We start from the raw sequence: 20,276 nt of genomic DNA, 5'->3' as shown, positions 1-20,276 counted from the left end.
AAAATGGCAGAAAATTTGGGTACGGAAATAGAGAGTGGATATGATAGTCATCATGACATTATTACAATTTTTAATGAAACAATGGTTATTTACAGTTAGAAAAAAGCAAAATAAAAAATTTGACTACAAAAGAAAAATAGCTAGAGCTACGTTTAATCAAACACGAGACTATCTCAGACCTTTACTTAGAAAACTAAAATCAAAATCTTTACCTGATGATATATGCGATAGCCTTTGCGAAATAACAAGGCATTTATTAGATAGAAATTATATCATGGCAAGTGATGCATATTTACAAATGGCTATTGGAAATGCACCATGGCCAATGGAGTAACCATGGTTGGCATTCATGCACGTACAGGACGAGAAAAAATATTTTCAAAGAATGTTGCTCATGTGATGAATGATGAAACTCAAAGAAAATTATTCAAGGACTAAAAAGGTTAATGACAAAGTGTCAGGAATATTATCCCACAGATCCAAGTCGTTGTGTAGAATATGCTAAGTAATATATTTTAAATTATTTGTTTGGTAAATAAATTATATTTAATTTGAGGTTTCAATTAGAAAAAATCCGTTTTAAATTTTTCTTGGCAATATTACTTCAATACTCCTGAGGTTATAAAATGACTCAATATTTGTTTAATATGTACACATGTAACTATTATGTACTATGAACACTATCATGTAAACAAAAATCCCACATTTCTATACATTTCATAATAATTTTGATTTTGTATTTTTTATACTTATTAAAGTATATTATTTAGTTTTTTAAATATTTTATTATATATAGATATTTGTATTTTGTGTGTATCAAGATCAACATGTAATTAACTTTAAGCAAATCAGTCATGATTGAATTTTGGAAAGGCGGGCCCAGCGGATTTGGAAATCTAGGAAAAAACTGTGGTTTTTTGTCAGTTGAAAATCTGATATTTTCAACAAATCGACATTATGGGAATGAAAAAGTTTTTTAAAAAAAATCAATTTATAACCATTTTAAAAAATATAAGTATTTTCAAGAAACAATTTTTTTATAATTTTTTTAATATTCAAATTTTTCAAATGTTTTGAATATTTTCAAAAATTTAAAGAGCTTTTAAAATGGTTAATTACGATACGGGAACTTCTAGAATTTGAATAATGGCAGGAATAAATAAACATAATGCCATATGCACCATTATTTTATTTCAATGGTAAGAATAATAGTTATGTATCATTTTATTAGTCATAATGAGTATCACCTATAAAATGAGTTCATATATATTATAAATATAATTCATGATATGTTAATAACAATATATAATATATAATGTTATGAATAGTATGAATATTATGTATATTCTTATATTGTCCATGATGTTGTTACAAACTGTCAACTTATTACTCCTACACAATATAATAATAATGTTATTAATGCTTGTTTTCATAGATAAAAGAAGAGTATATTATTAATCATTATTAATATTCATGAAAAATTAACTTAAGTGTGCAACATACAATCCTTTGAAATTCACAGGAGGGACAACGTTGGTCAAAAATGCGCAAGATGGTACTACTGCATGTAGAACTAAAAGATATATTTTTGCTGAGTAGCTCTGTGGCGCAAATTTATTTTACGGATTGACTTTATTCAATTGATATATATGACCATGCGTTTATTTAAAAAAGTAGTTCTGCATGCTTTATTTTTTTGATGCAATAAAAAATAACTTAGTCAATTTTCGAAACGATTATGATTGATGCATAACATTCGTGACAGTTGATGCGCAAATGCATAAACCATATCAGTGAACCTTTTGAACTCGAAGTATTTTATGTCGCGTTTTTGTATGTGCTATAATTTACATGTTGATTATTGAATCTTGGTCTTCCATTTATTTGAAAATAAAATTCATATCTTAGTTATTTAATAATAATAACCTCAAAGTTTATGACAGCCAGTTTCATAACATTGCTAGTGGTAGAGATTATTAGTTAGGTTTTATCAGATAGTGCACCTCTTAATAATCTGACAGCAGAAAAAATAACAAAATATGTGAGTGGCCAATAACGTGTTTTATTGTGTAATAGCATTTTGAAAATTTGCAATTATTTTTATTTAGTTATAAATAGACTTGAATGCTTGAACACTAGACGAATTGGCATGTAGTTTGAATTTGTGTTGTAAACCTAAATTTTATATATTTTATAACTTTCATTTGTATGATTTTATATACGTATAATTTATTAACATACGCTACTACTATTAAATAAGTACGTTAATATTTATTTGCAGTTATTTAAAATCATGTTTGTTATAAAATGTGTAATTCTACCCATTAATCTTAATTATATACTCTTGCTATATCAGCAAGTTACCATTATATAAGAAAAATTATTTAACATAATATTTATAAATATTCACACTCTTATTATATCAAAATTCAATATAAAAAACATTGTACTAAATTAAAATTAATAGAATTTTTGCTCAGATTAACTTTTATTTGATTATTGGACTCAAATATTTGAATTTGATAAATATTATATATGAAATTTATCAAATTCAAATATTTGAATTTGATAAATATCATATATAATATTTATCAAATTGAAATATTTGAGTCCAATAATCAGGGCCGGATTTAGAATTTTGGCGCCCTGTGGCACTGACAAAAATGCCGCCCCATCCCAGTATTATTAGTAAAATAGTTTTTATATAAAAATTCATTTAAAATTGATTACGCATTACTTACTTTAAATAGTGGTGCTTGGCATCGCGTCTTAAGGCAAATTGCTGGAACTTCCCGGACCGATAATCAGAATTTAAAAAATATTTTTTAAACTTTGAAAAAATTTGACTTTTTTGAGTTTTTTAATATTTTCTTAAAGCAATCGCGTTGCTTTGGCTGCGTAGAGTCAAATGGTAGAAGCGCGTAAGCGCCGCGTCGCAGAATAACGGATAAACAATGTTACAGAACCCATAGAAATGTAAACAAAATTTATGCTTCTTATTAAAATATCCGATAATTGTGTCTACACTTTTGACCGCCAAATGTTTTTTCAAATATCGATTTTTTTTTATTGGATTACCGAAACCGCTAGAATTGCCTCCCACAAATTTAAGCAGTTCTTCATTTTGTCAATACATGTAAATTTTTTTAATGATATTAGACGGTCCGTTTCTCAAAAACTGAATTGTCATTTTTGGCATTTTGGCCCGTATTTTCTAAAAAATTGGACCTGTCTTGGCCAATAACTAATCAGCACGTCTCGTTATCAATAGGAATCATTATCATTCAAATAAAATTCAATTTTAATAAATGTAATACATAAAAGTTCATAATTTTCGAAAACATTCAAAATATAAAAAAAGGTTTTTTAAATTCAATTTTTTTCATTTTTCAAAAAATTTTAAAGCTTTTTAGAAAATGTAATTTTTAGCACGGAAAGTTTCGGTAACTTGTCTTAAGGCACAATGCCATGCGTCACTACTTTAATTTTTTTGGCACTATAAGCTTGGAAGTGCGCAAATTCTTCATATTAAGAGTGCTTGAGATCTGAAGAATATATTTTTTTTAAACTTACAGCTTATTTACGAATCTTTTAATTTGCTAAATTTTGCATTGAAATCGTATTATGTTTTGTCAATTATATTTCTTAAATAAAAAATGTTATTAAGAAGATGAGTTAATTATATTTTATAGAATTTTTTTTTCACTATCCAAATTTTGCCGCCCCCGAAAATTTGCCGCCCTGGGCAGCAGCCCCGACTGCCACTACTGTAAATCCAGCACTGCCAATAATCAAATAAAATTCAATCTGAGAAAAATTTCTATTAATTTTAATTTACACCAGTGTTTTTTTATTTGTAGCCAAATTTAAATATTATTATTTAATTTTGTTATTATATTAAATACTATTAGATTTTATAGATGCAAATTAAATATTTTTGCCTCGAAAAAAAAAACCGTTCGTTTTATATATAAGTTTCACCCATCTAATTAAATTTTAGCGCTGTGTTCTTATGTAAAGTATAATTCATAAATATGATGTAATTGCAAATATGCATAATATAAATACTTTAATAACATTTACAATGAGACATAACAATTAAATATTATAAAATTAATTACTTGATAAGTTTACAGATTACTTTAAATTTTTATATTTTTAAAAATATTTATATCTTTATATCTTCTAAATGATTATAATAGTAAATTAATATGTGCCTTTCCAATATAAAGAAATCTGCAAAACTGGTATACTTATATAATTTTTCATATATACAATGTGTCCAAGACTTTGACGTCAAGCCGAAACAGGGCTTGATTGACTGACCTTAACTAGCTTGAAAATAATTAGAAAAAAAATATTATCTCACGTTGTTTCGAAATTATGAGCTTTTAAGTACAACCTGGAGCTTCGGTGAAACAATTGCAATTTTTCGGTTAGTGTAGTTATTTTTACTAATTTTATTCATTTAATAATCAAAAACTAAAACTAGTTGTAAGTGGAATTCTGTCTTAAGGCAATTAGGGCATCGTGCCTTAAGGCAAATTGCTGGAACTTCCCGTAACAAAAATTATTTTTTTAAAAACGATTAACATTTTTGAAAAAAAATTACTTCGAAAAAATAAGATTTTTGAAACTATAAATTTGACAAAAAATTACTTTGAAAAAAAAATGTTTTCTTTATTTTGACATATGTTGGAAGATATGAACTTTTTTTCAAAGCAATCGTACTGCTTTAACTGCATAGAGACAAAATATAAAGCGCGTAAGCTGTCTAACGGGTAAACATTGGTACGGAACCCAAAGGAATGTAAACAAAATTCATACTTATTGTTAAAATCTCTATAAAATATCTGATAATTTGATGTGCGTATGTCTAATGATCATTTTTGACCGCCAAATGGCACTTTTTTTTACTTTTTTCGTTAGATTTTCGAAACCGCTAGATCTGCCCTTATGAAAATTTGATCAAATCTTCATTTTGTTAATACAAGTAAAATGTTTTTTGAATTATTAAAATCGGACGCTCCGTTCTCTTAAAAACTGAGGTACCGTTTTTGGCACTTTTTGCCCCATATCTTCGGAAAGGCTACACCTACCTCCGCCAAAAACTAATCAGCACGTCTCCTTATCAATACGGATCGAATGTTTTTTAAATTATTCAAATTGCTTCATCCGTGTTCCCGAAATCGTCGACGAAAATTTGTATCCGCACACACATACATACACGCACACACACACACATACACACACACACATACACCTACATCCATTTTTTCTAAGGTATGCCAAAATATTCAGAAACTTCTGAAACGTAAAGATATATAAAAATTTTCATTTTCGATTTTTTTGCGATTACTATAACTTACCCTACGGGAAGTTAACAATCAAAAACGATAATACAATTGCTCCAAGATTTCAAGAATTAAAATTTTTATTTAAATTTTTATAAATTCGGTTAACTTTGAGAAGCCTTTCCTTTAAAAAAATGTACTAAAATGTGCACAATTAGTTCACATACTTGCCATAAGCGCAACCTTCAACATGCGAGATAGAAACCCTAGACAATATTAGAATATGATGTATTCATATGAGAAAAACATTTTATCTGAATGAAATCAAATGCACTAGGAAAAACTAGTAGCCATTTTTAACTTCCCGAAGGAGAAGTTTGTTCTCATCAAAAAATCCGATTCGCTAATTTCATGTTTTCTCGACGTTTCAAGCCATTCTGAATCGAATGAGACCAAATTTGGAAAAAGTATGTATGTGTGTGTGCGTGTGCGTGAACAATTTTTTTTTGCCGCAAATCGGTGTTTTCTCAAAAATGGCTGGATCCGATTTCAAAATTTTAAAAATCATTTGATGCATCTCGATGAGGACTAGCGTTTATCAATTTTGCGCGACGATCAGCCAAGCCGTTTCTTTATAAATACCATAAAAGTGAAAAAAAAATCGTTCACGTTTTAGCTCGCAATTATGCATCGATTTTGAAAACTCATTCGAAAGATATTGCTTGGGAATCGACCTGATTAGTTTTTGGTAAAGATCGGCCGGGCCGTTTTCTTGCAATAGTGTTAAGAATGTTTTTTTCGACAATTCTCATAAATTTTTTTTGGACGGTAGATACTATAGTCGAGTAGATCATACTAAAATATCACGCCCTACCACAAGCCGTTTAATTTTAAAAATTTGTCAAAGTTTGCAAAAATTCGTATAGTTTATTTGGCGTTTGCCAATTTTAGAACTTTCATCGACGTTTTCTCAAAAACGGCTAGACCGATTTCAGAAATTTAAAAGTCAATCGATGTATTTTGATGTAGATTGTCTTTTCTTAGTTTTGTGCGACAAATTGCCGAGCTGTTTCTTTGTAATTTGGAAAAAAGTGTTAAACTTTTCGTCCACATTTAAGCTCATACTACCGAATCGATTCTAAAAAATCAAAAACTGTTCGAAAGACATTAGTTGGGAATGAAACTGATTAGTTTAAGGTGAAAATCTACCGAGCCGTTTTCTTGTAATTAACTGTTGAAAAAAGAATTTAAGCCGATTGTTATGGAACTTAATTTGGCGATATAAATTATGGTCTTATAGAACTTACTGAATTATTACGACAAGTAGTTTAATTTTAAAAATTCATAAAAGTTTGAGAAAATGAGTAGTTTTTTTGACGTTTGTTAAAATGAAAATTAGACGATTTACTTGGTATAACGATAGAGTGTTCGTTCGTTTTCAATGATGTGTAATAAATCCACTCGGAATACTCTTAATCACTCATAAATTAATTTATATTTTATTGATTAAGTCGATTATTATCACATATTGGGAAGTTCATGTAATTTGCCTCAAGGCAAAATACCAATGCCAACTAGTTAGGTTTTTATTTTTTTTACTCGAAATTTGTCAATAATAAAATTATCAAGTGTTTTACAATTTTGAATGAATGTTCTAACTTTTGATGAAACCTTCCAACACCCCAAAAAAATGTCTCTCCAAGTCGACCGATTAAAATGCTTTTAAATTTAATGTTCAACAAAATGTCTGTTAAACAATTATTGTTTAAATCTTAAGTCAATTGCTTTATTTTTTTGCTGTGGGTCTAATAATGTTCACAGTTACAGTTTCAAAGTTTAAATGAACAAAATTAGTAACCGAAAAATGGTCATATTTTGACCAAAGCTCTAGTTTACACTCAGAATCTCATAATTTCCAAACAACGTGAGATATTTTTTTCTATTTTTTTGGACAGAGAAAAGGTCATTATCATTACCCTGTTTCGGCTTGAAATCAAGGTCTGGGATACCTGGATACTCAACGTTTTTCCATCTTCAACAATTTGTCATTAGCAGAATACAAATGTCCAATCTAAACACCGCCAGATAATGTAAAAAAAATGAGAAGAAACAAATAATATTTTATTACGATAGTTAAAACGTACAACGTTAATTACATGGCTGTAATAAACCGTATGCGTGAACAATTTGAAATTGCAATGGCGGACACAATTTTTAGACTCACTAGAACTAATTAGCTTAGCGTAATTTACATATATTGGTTAACATTGCCAATATTGACCAAATTCAATAATCTATAGTATAACACGCTATTGCTACGATATCCCTAGGACCTTCCAGATGATGACCCCAAACATTAATAAAATGCATACATCCAAACAAATTGTGCAGTTGATCATAATAATTCAAGAAAATATAAAGTTAGTGCGTTAGTAGTGCATTATTATTTGGAGCAAAATATGATTTTAAATATGTTCAATCGATGTGCAACAATAAATTTTTATTGCATCGTATCCGAATTTCGTACCAGGGTGCAGAAAATATATCTCATTATCAACTAATTTATATCGAATTTTACTTTGAACTTTTATATTGCTTATAAAAATCTATTTTATTTTAGAGTTTAGATTGTTGTAACATCATATAATGATTTTCAAATTGAATGTATGGTTGCCACAAAAATATTAAGCGAAATTTAGTTTTTAAACTCGTACATTTTTTTAAAATACTATTTGAATACAAAATCAAATCAAATTGCCTACGAAATATTCTTTCTCCATGCTTCAAATATGACTACAACCTAATACCTCGTTGAAAGAGTGACATTTTTATTTTATTACTATTCCTTACTCCAAAACATTTAGAGTAAACGTTTTATTCAGTTTTTGAATTTTAACTTTTGAACAACCGAGCATAGTTTTCAATTTTCATTTTTGTCCCTATTAACCTGCAAGTATAATATCACTAAACATTTATTTTAAAGACGTAATTTTTAACTAGATGTTACCAGAATATAATTTGACTAAATAAACATAGCACCGCTTAGTTTACCGAGATTTTTTAAAAACAATTTGAAATGAATCGTTTTGATGACTATTTATGATTTGTTTTAGCAAACCACAAAATTCAATTCAATTATTCCTTATATGTAAAATTAGGATAATACAATATTCTTATTAGTCCATCCCATTTCATATTTTTATTTATCATTGTTGATTATACGTACCATACATGTTTTTGCGTGTTGCATGAACAGTGTTGATAAAAACTTATATACGAAAATTGAAATCGTCATTTTGACCGGCCTTCGTAGATTTGGTGTTAAATTGTTCATTGTCATTAACTTTCCGAAGGAGAAGTTTATGTTTTCATAAAAAAACCGAATCGCTAATTTTATGCTTTCTCGACGTTTCAAGCCATTCTGAATCGAATGAGACCAAATTTGGAAAAAGTATGTGTGCGTGTGAAATGTGAAAGTGAATTTTTTTTTGTCTGATTCTGAAAATTCAAAAACCGTTCGAAGGATATTGGTTGGGAATCGTGCTGATTAGTTTTTGGTAGAGATCGGCCGGGCTGTTTTCTTGTAATGAGGTGTTAAAAAAACGTTTAGCTTAAAAATTCGTCAAAGTTTGCAAAAATTAGTATGGTCTTTTTGGCATTTGTCAAAATTAAAACTTTCATCGACGTTTGCTCAAAAACGCCTGAACCGATTTCAAAAATTTAAAAACCATTTGATGTATCTCGATGAGGATTATCGTTTCTCAGTTTTGTGCGACGATTGATTTTTTAAAATCGATTCGGTAGTATGACCTTAAATGTGGACGAAAAGTTTAACACTTTTTTCCAAATTTCAAAGGAACGGATCGGCCGATCGTCGCACAAAACTGATAACCGATAATCCTCATCGAGAAACATTAAAGGGCTTTTAAATATCTGAAATCGGTTCAGACGTTTTTGAGCAAACGTCGATGAAAGGTGACAAATGCCAAAATAACGATACAGATTTTTGGAAACTTTGACGAATATTTAAAGCTAAACGGGTTGTCGTAGGGCCGTAATATTTTAGTAGGATCTAGAAGACTATGGTATCTACTGTCAAAAAAATAATAATAAAAATCATCGAAATTATTTTTTTAAAAATTTTATTACAAAAAAATGGCCCGGCCGATCTTTACCAAAAACTAATCAGCACGATTCTCGACCAATATTTTTCGAACGGTTTTTGACTTTTTAAAATCGATTAAGAATTGCGGGCTAAAACGTGGACGCAAAACTTTTCTGGGAATTACAAAGAAACGGCTCGGCCGATCGTCACACAAAACTCAGAAACGCTAGTCCTCATAGAAATACTTCGAATGGTTTTTAAATTTTTGAAATCGGTCCAGCCGTTTTTGAGAAAACGTCAATTAACGGCAAAAAATCTGTTCACATACACGCACACACATACATACTTTTTCCAAATTTGGTCTCATTCGATTCAGAATGGCTTGAAACGTTGAGAAAACATAAAATTAGCGAATCGGATTTTTTTATGAAAACATGAACTTCTCCTTCGGGAAGTTAATAAACAAAACTTAATCAATCGAATTTAAAATGAAGAACAATGTCTAACATTTCTAAGTATTATATAAACTGAATTGCAAAGTTAAAATCATTTATTTAAAGCATTTAAGTGATGTGTAGAACTTTATCTAGAATTAAAACTAAAATTCAAATTATTTTTTGATATTCAAAAAATTTTTATTTGAAAATTAAAAAAAAAATTATATAAAAAAAAATTCTTTCCCCAAAAGCAATCGCTTCATCAACACAATCAGAAAGTTCTTTAAATCATTCAAATCGGATGCTTAGTTTTCTCAAAAACTGCCATGTTTTGCTCTATATCTCCGAAACGGCTGGACCTGCCTTTGCTAAAATCTAGTCACCACATCTTACCATCATTATGAATCTAATGATTTTTAGATAAGTCAAATCGGTTGATTCGTTTTCCTAAAAACTGTCATTTTTTAGCACTTTTTGCTTCGTATCTCCGAAGCCGCTGGATCCGTCTTTTTCAAAAACCAATCAGCACATCTCCCTAACATAGGAATCAATTTCTTTTTGTATTTTTCAAATCGGTCCATCCGTACGCCCGAAATTGTTGTCGAAAAATGGTCTTCGCACATACACACACACACATCCATTTTTTCTGAGATGTGCCAAAATGTTCAGAAACCTCTGAAACGTGAAGATATGCAAAAAATTTAGGCTCATTTCTATAACTTACCCTACGGGAAGTTAATTATCTGTAGTGTTATAGTACACGCTACATTTGTAGTTAGTTATAGTACACAGACAGGTGCGTATCCTAAAAATGTAGCTTATCATTCCAATTTTTAATTAATTTATATAATTCAACCAAGTTTCGACCTCTTTTTCAAATTTAGAAGTAATACAAATAAAGAATACAATAAATTGGTTAAAATAAAAATAAAATACAAATAGTAATACGAAAATAATAACAATGAACTGTGAATCGCTTGAATAGTAGGATTTGTATGCTGGATTTATTGTTGAAAGATGAACTTCTAATTTTTAACATTTTGTTGACTGTAGAGATTTTCAAATCCTTATGTAGGCAAAAGTTCGAAATATACCAAGGCGCATTAGTTAAGATATGATAGTGTTTATGTTTGATTTACAAGAGCAACCCCATAGTTCCTCTCCAGAAGTCCAAATGGGCACTATGATAGTTTTGTGCAGAAGTACCTTGTTATCGAGATTTTTCAGATTTCCTTCCAAAAAGCCAGTAAAAAATATTTTATTTTTCAGTTGAATTTGATTCTTTTTATTTTTCATGTGCGTTCTCCATGTCAATTTCGAATCAATGTGATATGCCTGAATATTTGCATAGTGGAATTATTGAATTGTTCATGATGATAGGTGGACTGTGGTGGTGTTTTAGTGAAACAATTATATGCTGAGATTTTTCTATATTGATTTTGATATTCCATTCTAAAAACCATTTTTCGAGACTAAATGAATTAGTAACTGACAAGTTGCTGTTGTAATATCAGAATTGCATGAAATTATAGCTATGTCATCGGCGTAAGTGCATATGGTTAGAAGATCATCTGTGGGCATAATGCTTGTAAAAAGGAGATAAAGTACTGGGCTTAGCACACTGTCCTGTGGTATCCCGCCTTCTATATTTCTAATACTAGAAGTCACATATTTAATTTTGATTCTAAATTTTCTATCAAGCAAATATGAGCTTAAGATATTGAAGTAGTTTGGAAAAGTTGTTTTGATTTTATATAGGAGTCCTGAGTGCCAAACCTTATCAAAAGCTTGGCTGACATCTAAGAATACGGGTACGCTGTGTTCCTTTCTATTCATGGCTTCAAGAATACTAACATCGTTCTGTTGCATTGTTGAATTGTGAGGTGGTCTTTTCTGAAACCAAACTGGAGGTGTGGAATCCAACTATCATTGGGATGATCTTCTGATAATCTCTGCAACAAAAGTTTCTCTAAAATTTTCGATAATATCGATAAAAGACTGATAGGAGGGTAGGAAATAGAAGTGTGATGGTTTTTGTTTGGTTTAGCGATCATAATTTCTAGTCTTCCATGCTGTGGGCTAATAATTATATAGAAGGATAGGATAGAAGGATAGTAGGAAATGTGCTGAACGTCATAAGTATTGAAAAATGATCAGAAGAGAGATCTTAACTAGATTCAATATTAAGATTTGAATGATCAATAACTCTCACAATGACAAAATCTAAAGATTTGAACTTTAGTAGAAAAAAGAAGGCGAATATGTTGGACTGCAAGTTGAAATAAAGGAGAGGTTATCTTGCCCTATGGCTGCATTCTTTGCATTCATCGCAGTATCTTATCTTTGGCTGTAGTCAGTCTAGAAGCCCAGGCAATATGTTTACATGATAAATTTATTACCTAATTGAGAGAAAAATGAAGAAAACTGAGCACAAGAAATTTTGAATCTTGGTGAACAGCAATAACAAACAATAAACAGCAGAAACATAAAAAATATATAAATTTGTTTCAACAGAAATTTGAGTTGCTTGTAGAAAGTCATCACAAATATTTGGTAGAGCAAACTGCTTTATATTATTTCTGATTAATATAGCCGAACCGCCGCGAGCCCTGCCACTTGGATGATTTGAATTATAAGTAGTGTAGTTATAAATTTTAAAGTAGGTTTTTTCTGTGAAGTGTGATTCTGAGATTAATAAGATATCTATTAAGTTAAATTTTAAAAAACATTCTACTTCACATTTTTGTGAGGTAATAAACCGTTGGCATTCCATTCAGCAATTTTAATTATTTTTGCCATTGCTTATGTTGTTGACTAACGTGGATAACATATTTATTATAATTGAGTTCTGTAGCATAAGCTGATTGAAGATATTTTTAAATTCCAAAATAAATGTTGCTAGAGTATCAGATTCGAGATTTGAAGGTGAATCATTAGAAGCAGAATAATTGTTTTTTGCAATGTCTCAATAGGATGAGTTATGAATTGTTGGCTTCAAGGCCGGAAAAATGTTGTTTAGATTAATTTACTGCAGTTTTATTTCTTTGTTTTTTAACTTTTTGGAAGTAAGTGCAACCGCGATAATTTGCTGGATGAGCGCCGTCGCCAAAATAACAACATGCCGGAGCATTCGGATGTTTCATAAAAATGGACGTATCAACAGTAAATTACAAGAAAACGGCCCGCCGATCTTCAGCCAATGTTTGTTCCCTTAATTAAAGCAGATTCAGTTGATAAATGGTTCAAAAACTTTTTCCATCTAATTTAAAGTATATTTTTGCCCTCGGCCCTAAATTTTTCCTTCCTCCTTCTAAATCAAAATTTAATTTTTTAGTAATTTGGAGATTGGTATTAGGAAATTAAAAGAGATTGAAAGAGAAACTAAGTTTAGGTCAATCGCTTGTAATTATCTTTTATCTTTTATTAAAAAAAAACTCTAACGTTTGTTATTTCCCCTTACATTTGGAAGTTGTAACAGATCTTAAATTATGTAAAAAGTTTTTGAATGATAACCGTGATATTTTAGTCATTAAAGCTGATAAGGGAAACTTTACAGTTGCGATTGGCAGGTCTGATTATTTTTCAAAAACTTATGATTTATTAGATGACGGTATTTTTTATAAACCTCTAGTTAATGATCTCACTGATCACTTGAATAGAAAAACACACAAACTTATCAGTACTTTAATTTCTAACAAACAAATCTCCAAATCTTTAGGTTTTTGTCTTAAAGTTCTCCATCCTAGCTCCTCAAAACTTTACTGTCTTTTTAAGGTTCACAAACCAAATTTACTTTATAGACCTATCGTTTCTGACATAAATTCTCCTTTAGGCAAACTCTCAAAATATATGAGCTCTATGCTTTCTTCCAAATTTAATATTTCGAATTCTTTTAATTTAGCTAAAATTTTTAACAATTCTGAAATCCCTGCCAACTTTTCTTTTGCCACTTTTGGCGTCATTTCCCTTTTTACCAATATTCCTTGGGATCTTGCTATAGAAGCAGTCACTGACCGTTGGAATGACATCCAACCACACACATCTATTGACTTGATTTGGTTTGAAACTATATTAAATTTCATTTTTGAAAATACTTATTTTTTTGACGATAATTTTTTTTTGTAGATTTTTGGTTTGCCCATGGGTTTTTTTATTAGCCTTCACGTGGCCGATTTAACATAACTACGGGAATTATAGTAATCGCAAAAAAATCGAAAATGAAATTTTTTATATATCTTTACGTTTCAAAACCTTCTGAACATTTTGGCATACCTGGCGGTCAAAAATCATCATTAGACATGTGCACATCAAATTATCAGATATTTTATAGAGATTTTAACAATTAGTATAAATTTTGTTTACATTCCTATGGGTTACGTATCAATGTTTATCCGCGGCTTATTTATGCGCTTCGATATTTCGTCTCTATGCAGTTAAAGCAGTACGATTGCTTTGAAAAAAAGTTCAGAATTTCCAAAATATTTCAAAACAAAGAAAACATTTTTTTTCGAAGTCTTTTTTTTCAAAAAAAAAGTAAATTTTTGTCAAAAATTTATAGTTTCTCAAAAATCTAATTTTTTCAAAGTAAATCTTTTCTAAAAAAAATAATTTTTGGTACGGAAAGTTCTAGCAATTTGCCTTAGGCACGATGCCATGCGCCCCACTAGTAGAAAACTTTATTTTGATTAATCTTCCCATTCAGCCTTACTAACTTCCCGTAGGGCAAGTAATAGCAATCGCAAGAAAAATCGAAAATAAACATTTTTATATATCTTTACGTTTCAAAGGTTTCTTAATATTTTGGCATAACGTAGAAAAAATGGATGTATGTATGTGTGTATGTGTGTGCATGTGTGTGTGCGGATACAAATTTTCGTCGACGATTTCGGGGACACCGATCATCCGATTTGAATAATTCAACTAGCTGTAAGTGGAATTCTGTCTTAAGGCAATTAAGGCATCGTGCCTTAAGGCAAATGGCTGGAACTTCCCGTACCATTATTAATTTTTTAAAAACGATTAACATTTTTGAAAAGGCAAATGGCTGGAACTTCCCGTACCATTATTAATTTTTCAAAAACGATTAACATTTTTGAAAAAAATGTACTTTGAAAAAATAAGATTTTTGAGAAACTATATATATGGACAAAAAATTACTTTTTTTGGAAAAAAAAAAATTTAAAAAGAAAAAAAAAATTTAATTTTTTTTTTGAAAAAAAAAATTTTTTTCTTTATTTTGACATATTGTGGAAGATCTGAACTTTTTTTTCAAAGCAATCGTACTGATTTAACTGCATAGGGACAAAATATAAAGCGCGTAAGCGCCGCGTCGCTGTCTAATGCATAAGCATTGGTACGGAACTCATAGGAATGTTAACAAAATGTATACTTATTGTTAAAATCTCTATAAAATATCTGATAATTTGATGTGCATATGTCTAATGATCATTTTTGACCGCCAAATCGCTCATTGTTTTACTTTTTCCTCCATATCTCCAAAACCGCTAGACCTACCTTTATGAAAATTTTATCGATTCTTCATCTTGTCAATACAAGTGAAATGTTTTTTGAATTATTTAAATCGGACGCTCCGTTCTCTTAAAAACTGAGTTACCGTTTTTGGCACTTTTTGCCCCGTATCTTTGGAACGGCTAGACCTGCCTTTGCCAAAAACTAATCAACACGTCTTCTTATCAATACGAATCGAATGTTTTTTGAATTATTCAAATCGGTTGATCCGTGTTCCCGAAATCGTCGACGAAAATTTGTATCCGCACATACATACACACACGTACATACATACACACACACATACACACACACACACACATACATTCATTTTTTCTAAGGTATGCCAAAATGTTCAGAAACCTTTGAAACGTAAAGATATATAAAAATTTTCATTTTCGATTTTTTTGCGATTACTATAACTTGCCCTACGGGAAGTTAAAAAACATTCGATTCGTATTGATAAGGAGACGTGCTGATTAGTTTTTGGCAAAGGCAGGTATAGGCGTTCCGAAGATACGGGGCAAAAAGTGCCAAAAACGGTAACTCAGTTTTTAAGAGAACGACGCTTCCGATTTTAATAATTCAAAAAACATTTTACTTGCATTGACAAGATAAGGAACTGATTAAATTTTTGGGAAGGCAGGTTCAGCGGTTGTTGACTCTTAATAAAAATAAGTGTAAAAATTGCTATTTGGCGGTCAAAAATGTTTATTAGACATATATACATCAAATTATCAGGTATTTTATAGAGATTTTAATAATGTGTACACATTTTGTGTAAATTTTTTTGGGTTCCGTACTAAGATTTTTAATTACGGTACGGGAAGTTCCAGCAATTTGTCTTAAGGCACGATGCCATGCGCCCCACTAGTTTCTGCTATAGATATGTTGATGACATTCTCTTAAGGATTATGTATCTCACACTTCAAATTCGAATAATAAGCATCTGCAGTTCACTTGTGAACTCAAAGTTAATACCTCTATTAGTTTCCTAGACTTAAAAATTATCAGAAACAATAATGTCATCCTCACTGACTGTGGCTCCAAAAGCCAACTTGGTCAGAACGATATTTAAATTATTTTTCCTATCACTCTCGATCTATCAAAATTTTAGTTATTATTTCTTTAATAGACAGGGCCATTTTGTTAAGTAATGAGACTTTTTGGGAAAAAAACCTAACTTTAATTCGTTCTGTTCTGAATAATAATTCTTATCCGCCATATTAAATCCGTCAGTTAAAATATCATTAAAAATAGATTATCGTTTTACATAAAAATTTAAACAGTTCTTCATACCTCAACAATCCTTTTTCAAAATCAAATTCTTTCTCTTTAGATAAATATAATGTTATTTGTTTAGCTTTCTTAAGCAATTTTTCTAATTTTTTAAAAAAAAGTTATTTGCCGCTGAAGATTTTCTTTTATTTCGACACTTTCAGCTGCTTTTTTTCTGCTCTTAAATCAAAAACTCCCGCTGATAGTCAATAGTTGTTACATTGCAATAGTTGTTACATTGGGGAAAGGTTCAAATATATACACAAGAGGGTTAATCAACATATATATATATATATATATATATATATATATATATATATATATATTTAGAAACCCAAGCCAATTCAAAACTATGCTATCAGAACATACGATTAACCTGAACCATATTTTCAACATGTCCAATTTTACCATCTTATATATTGAAAATAATTGTGTCCTTAGAAATATAGTTACTTATATCCCTTAATACTTCTTATGTCAACAAACGGAATTCCTATCACCTTTTACATGACAGTTACAAAGTCCTTCAGTCCAAAGTCAAAATTTAATGAAAAGTAATTCTTTACAGTGTTAGAATCTTTCGTTTGTTATATCTTTTCTCTGTTGCTCATTCCTCTTGTTTCTTAGACCCCGCATCCACTCACTTTACCTCACGTGCCGTTTAATCTTGAATTCAGTTATGTTACAATGCACAGCGAGCGAACAACACGCAATACTGGAGGGCTTTTTTAATATGTGCTTCTTTAATTTCTCTTTTTATCAGTTATTATTAGTTATGATGTTCTTTTGCATAAGTTTAGTGTTTAATAAATTTATATAATTTTTTTGTGTTATATATAGGATGTTACATTAGCTTACTCTACGAGTAATAAAAGGAATAAAATAAAATTCAATTAATAGTCAATTTAAATAATAAAATTAATATTTTATATATTTTGTAGGAAAAAATATGACAATTTTGCACATGCTTTAAGAATACGAGCTGTGAGTGCACTTAGTTAACTGTGAAGTCTAAAATTGAATATTAAACATAATTGAAAAACGACATAGAAAATGAGCGACTGTTTCTTGATTGCTGATCAATACTTTTCAAAGTAATTATATACTTTTTACTTACAATTAGTTATATATATATATATATATATATATATATATATATATATATCAATTTGTTACATTATTTTTTGTATTTCATAACTTTTTATTATCATATATTTTCACATAAATTTGAATCTTAATTTTATCTTTGATGTGCAAGATGTTAATTGCTATTTATTGATCATTACTTAAAGAAATATACTTATTTAAAATACGATTGTATGTTTTTCACGTGTATTTGTGCATGCATTTTTCTTTTTGTGGGAGCTAGTTTCTGCATGCTTACCTGTTCCTGGCTTAGTAATCAAAATGGTGAAATTTTTAATATATTTTTTATTTATTATTAGACATTAAGCATTAATAATACATTTCTGACATTTCTGAATTAGGTCAGATTCGATGTCACTTCATTCCACATCGGCAAAATTGATTGTGGAAAATCCTTTATGGGAGCAAAATACGTTCGTTGGTCGGTTCCGTCACTTCTTATGGATGACCGATTGGCGATCCTGTTTTGCTTCAGAACGTGATCTCGATAAAGCAGAAGAGTTGATAAAAAAATGCAAGTAAGTTTTTCGATATCAAAATATTGAGGTTACACATATGAAGAAAAATATGCAATCTTATAAGACTTGGATAATAAGAAAACGATTGCTTTTAAGAATTTTTTTTTATTTATTTAAAAAAATATTTTTTTTAATGATTGAAAAATAATTCAGATTTTAATTCTAATACTAGCTAAAGTTGTAAACATCATAGATAATTCATTATATACTTCAAATAAATAATTTTAACGTTCAGTTTATATATAATGTTACAAAAGTCTTCGGGGCTGCAAACCCCTGCCACGTGGCTTCAATCAATATATCTGAAAACAGACAGGCATACATCTATATATACTAGCTGACCCGGCAAACGTTGTTTTGCTAAATAAGTAAGGTATATTTCAAACAATTTCTAAAGAATCAAAAATATTAATACTTTAAGTGTATAAGGATGTGCTGTTTGAATGCTATATACAATCTGGCATTATAAAAACAATAAACCCCATTGGTTTGTCTATATTTTGAAAATTACAATTTAACTGGAAGATTTATACACTTTCTATAGAAAACATAGTATAATCCATCCAAGTCTTTTTTTGGTCTTTCTACTTATTGATTACGTTTCAAGTTTTCTCAGATTTTTTTTTGGATTCTGGATTTTGTGTATAATTGTAAATAATACTACTGAACTTTTCTACAAAATTTTCAAATTTTTGCGAGGACAGATAGAAAATGAATTAAGTATTTTTTCTTTGACCTGCTTTTTGAAAAGTTTCAAGTAACATTTGATGAATTAAAGTAAATTTAATAAAAAACATGTATGTAGAATAGGGCGAGGCCCAAAGGTCCAATTTGACTTCGAGCAAATGTAAACTATATTGTGAAAACCATAACAATTATATCACAACAAATAACACATATCAAACGAACAATTATCTGACTACGTTCAGTAAACTGCCTCTTACTTCATCATTGTAGAAATATGTGCTTTTTTGATGCCTTTCAAAAATTTGTTATTTATACCTTTTTACCCTATAGGCGGGGTAACTTGAAACGGGCAGGTGGCAAAAAGGTTTAAAGCCTTATTATAATTTTAAAGGTATTTTACAAAACAATTACATTTTTAACTAATGCTAAAAAGCTACCAACGGAAGAATATACTCTTTTATGGATTTTTAAATATTACCGTTCATCTCCCCCATTTCAAAGATTACCGTTTTCAAATCAAGGTTACAGCTGGTTATACATCTTTTCTTCTACTTTCAAATATTGTTGTTAAACAATGCTTAACTTTACTGATTTTTGACACATCGGTGGTGGACCTTTTTAACCCCGGACCTTCATATATTTACTATCTATTCTCCAATAAATTTTGGGAAATTATAACTGAAAAAATGTTATTCGACAAAATGACCAGTTGATCGATACTAAATTTAGGGTTCTGAATTTAAAAAACATAAATAAGAAATAATATAACCTAGAAAATGTTTTATAAATACCAATGACTATATAATTATACAAATGAGATCTTTCAGAGCCCCGTGTTTAAGAAAATAATGCCTAAAAATGCATTTTCATATTAACATTTCAAAAAAGTTGATATTTTGAGTCTCTAGTAAAACTTGCGGCCCGTTTACTAACATTTTTGTATATAAATAAAACTGCAAACAAAACTACTTACTACAATTTAATCATAATTAAATAATATTCACGTGAAACATCCTATTAAACGTAATTGAACATCATCTGTCAAAAACGTTTGAAATTTCACGTATTAACCACCGTCCATTGATTTATTTAAATTACGCTTTTACGAAAATTTTCAAATTAAAAAATGTAAAATTTCTACGCGATTTTAAAATAATATCTCACCTTGCCGACCATCTCTGGATTGGCACGAATTTTTCAAGACTAAGACTGACCAAATCGGTTTAGCCGTTTTCGAGTTTTACCGAATCATTTGATCAAGAGCTCCATTTTTTATATAAGATATATATATATATATATATAT

The 20,276-nt window shown here is 29.5% G+C and overlaps 1 protein-coding gene and 1 long non-coding RNA gene across 2 annotated transcripts; both read left to right on the top strand.

Annotated features, from left to right (window-relative positions):
* Window positions 1-23: 23 nt before the first annotated feature.
* LOC113369346 (pre-mRNA-splicing factor 18-like) lies at window positions 24-586 on the top strand (the record flags this gene model as incomplete). The annotated part of the gene is given in 4 exon segments (XM_026610117.1): window positions 24-33; window positions 36-323; window positions 326-421; window positions 424-586. Coding segments are annotated over 4 exon segments (480 nt in total), but the record flags the coding sequence as incomplete, so codon positions are not given.
* A 1,252-nt stretch (window positions 587-1,838) lies between these two features.
* On the top strand, window positions 1,839-18,280 carry LOC113369347. Its single transcript, XR_003366473.1, has 3 exons — window positions 1,839-2,041; window positions 17,564-17,716; window positions 18,110-18,280. It is a non-coding gene; the product is annotated as an uncharacterized LOC113369347 (long non-coding RNA).
* The last annotated feature ends 1,996 nt before the right edge of the window (window positions 18,281-20,276 follow it).

This window comes from Ctenocephalides felis, unplaced genomic scaffold (assembly GCF_003426905.1).
Source record: "Ctenocephalides felis isolate EL2017-DRISC unplaced genomic scaffold, ASM342690v1 CF-g0.4_SCAFFOLD_01260, whole genome shotgun sequence".
Classification (NCBI taxonomy): domain Eukaryota; kingdom Metazoa; phylum Arthropoda; class Insecta; order Siphonaptera; family Pulicidae; genus Ctenocephalides; species Ctenocephalides felis.
The sequence above is the reverse complement of the archived record's forward strand: the minus strand, read 5'-3'. Positions and strand labels throughout refer to the sequence as shown.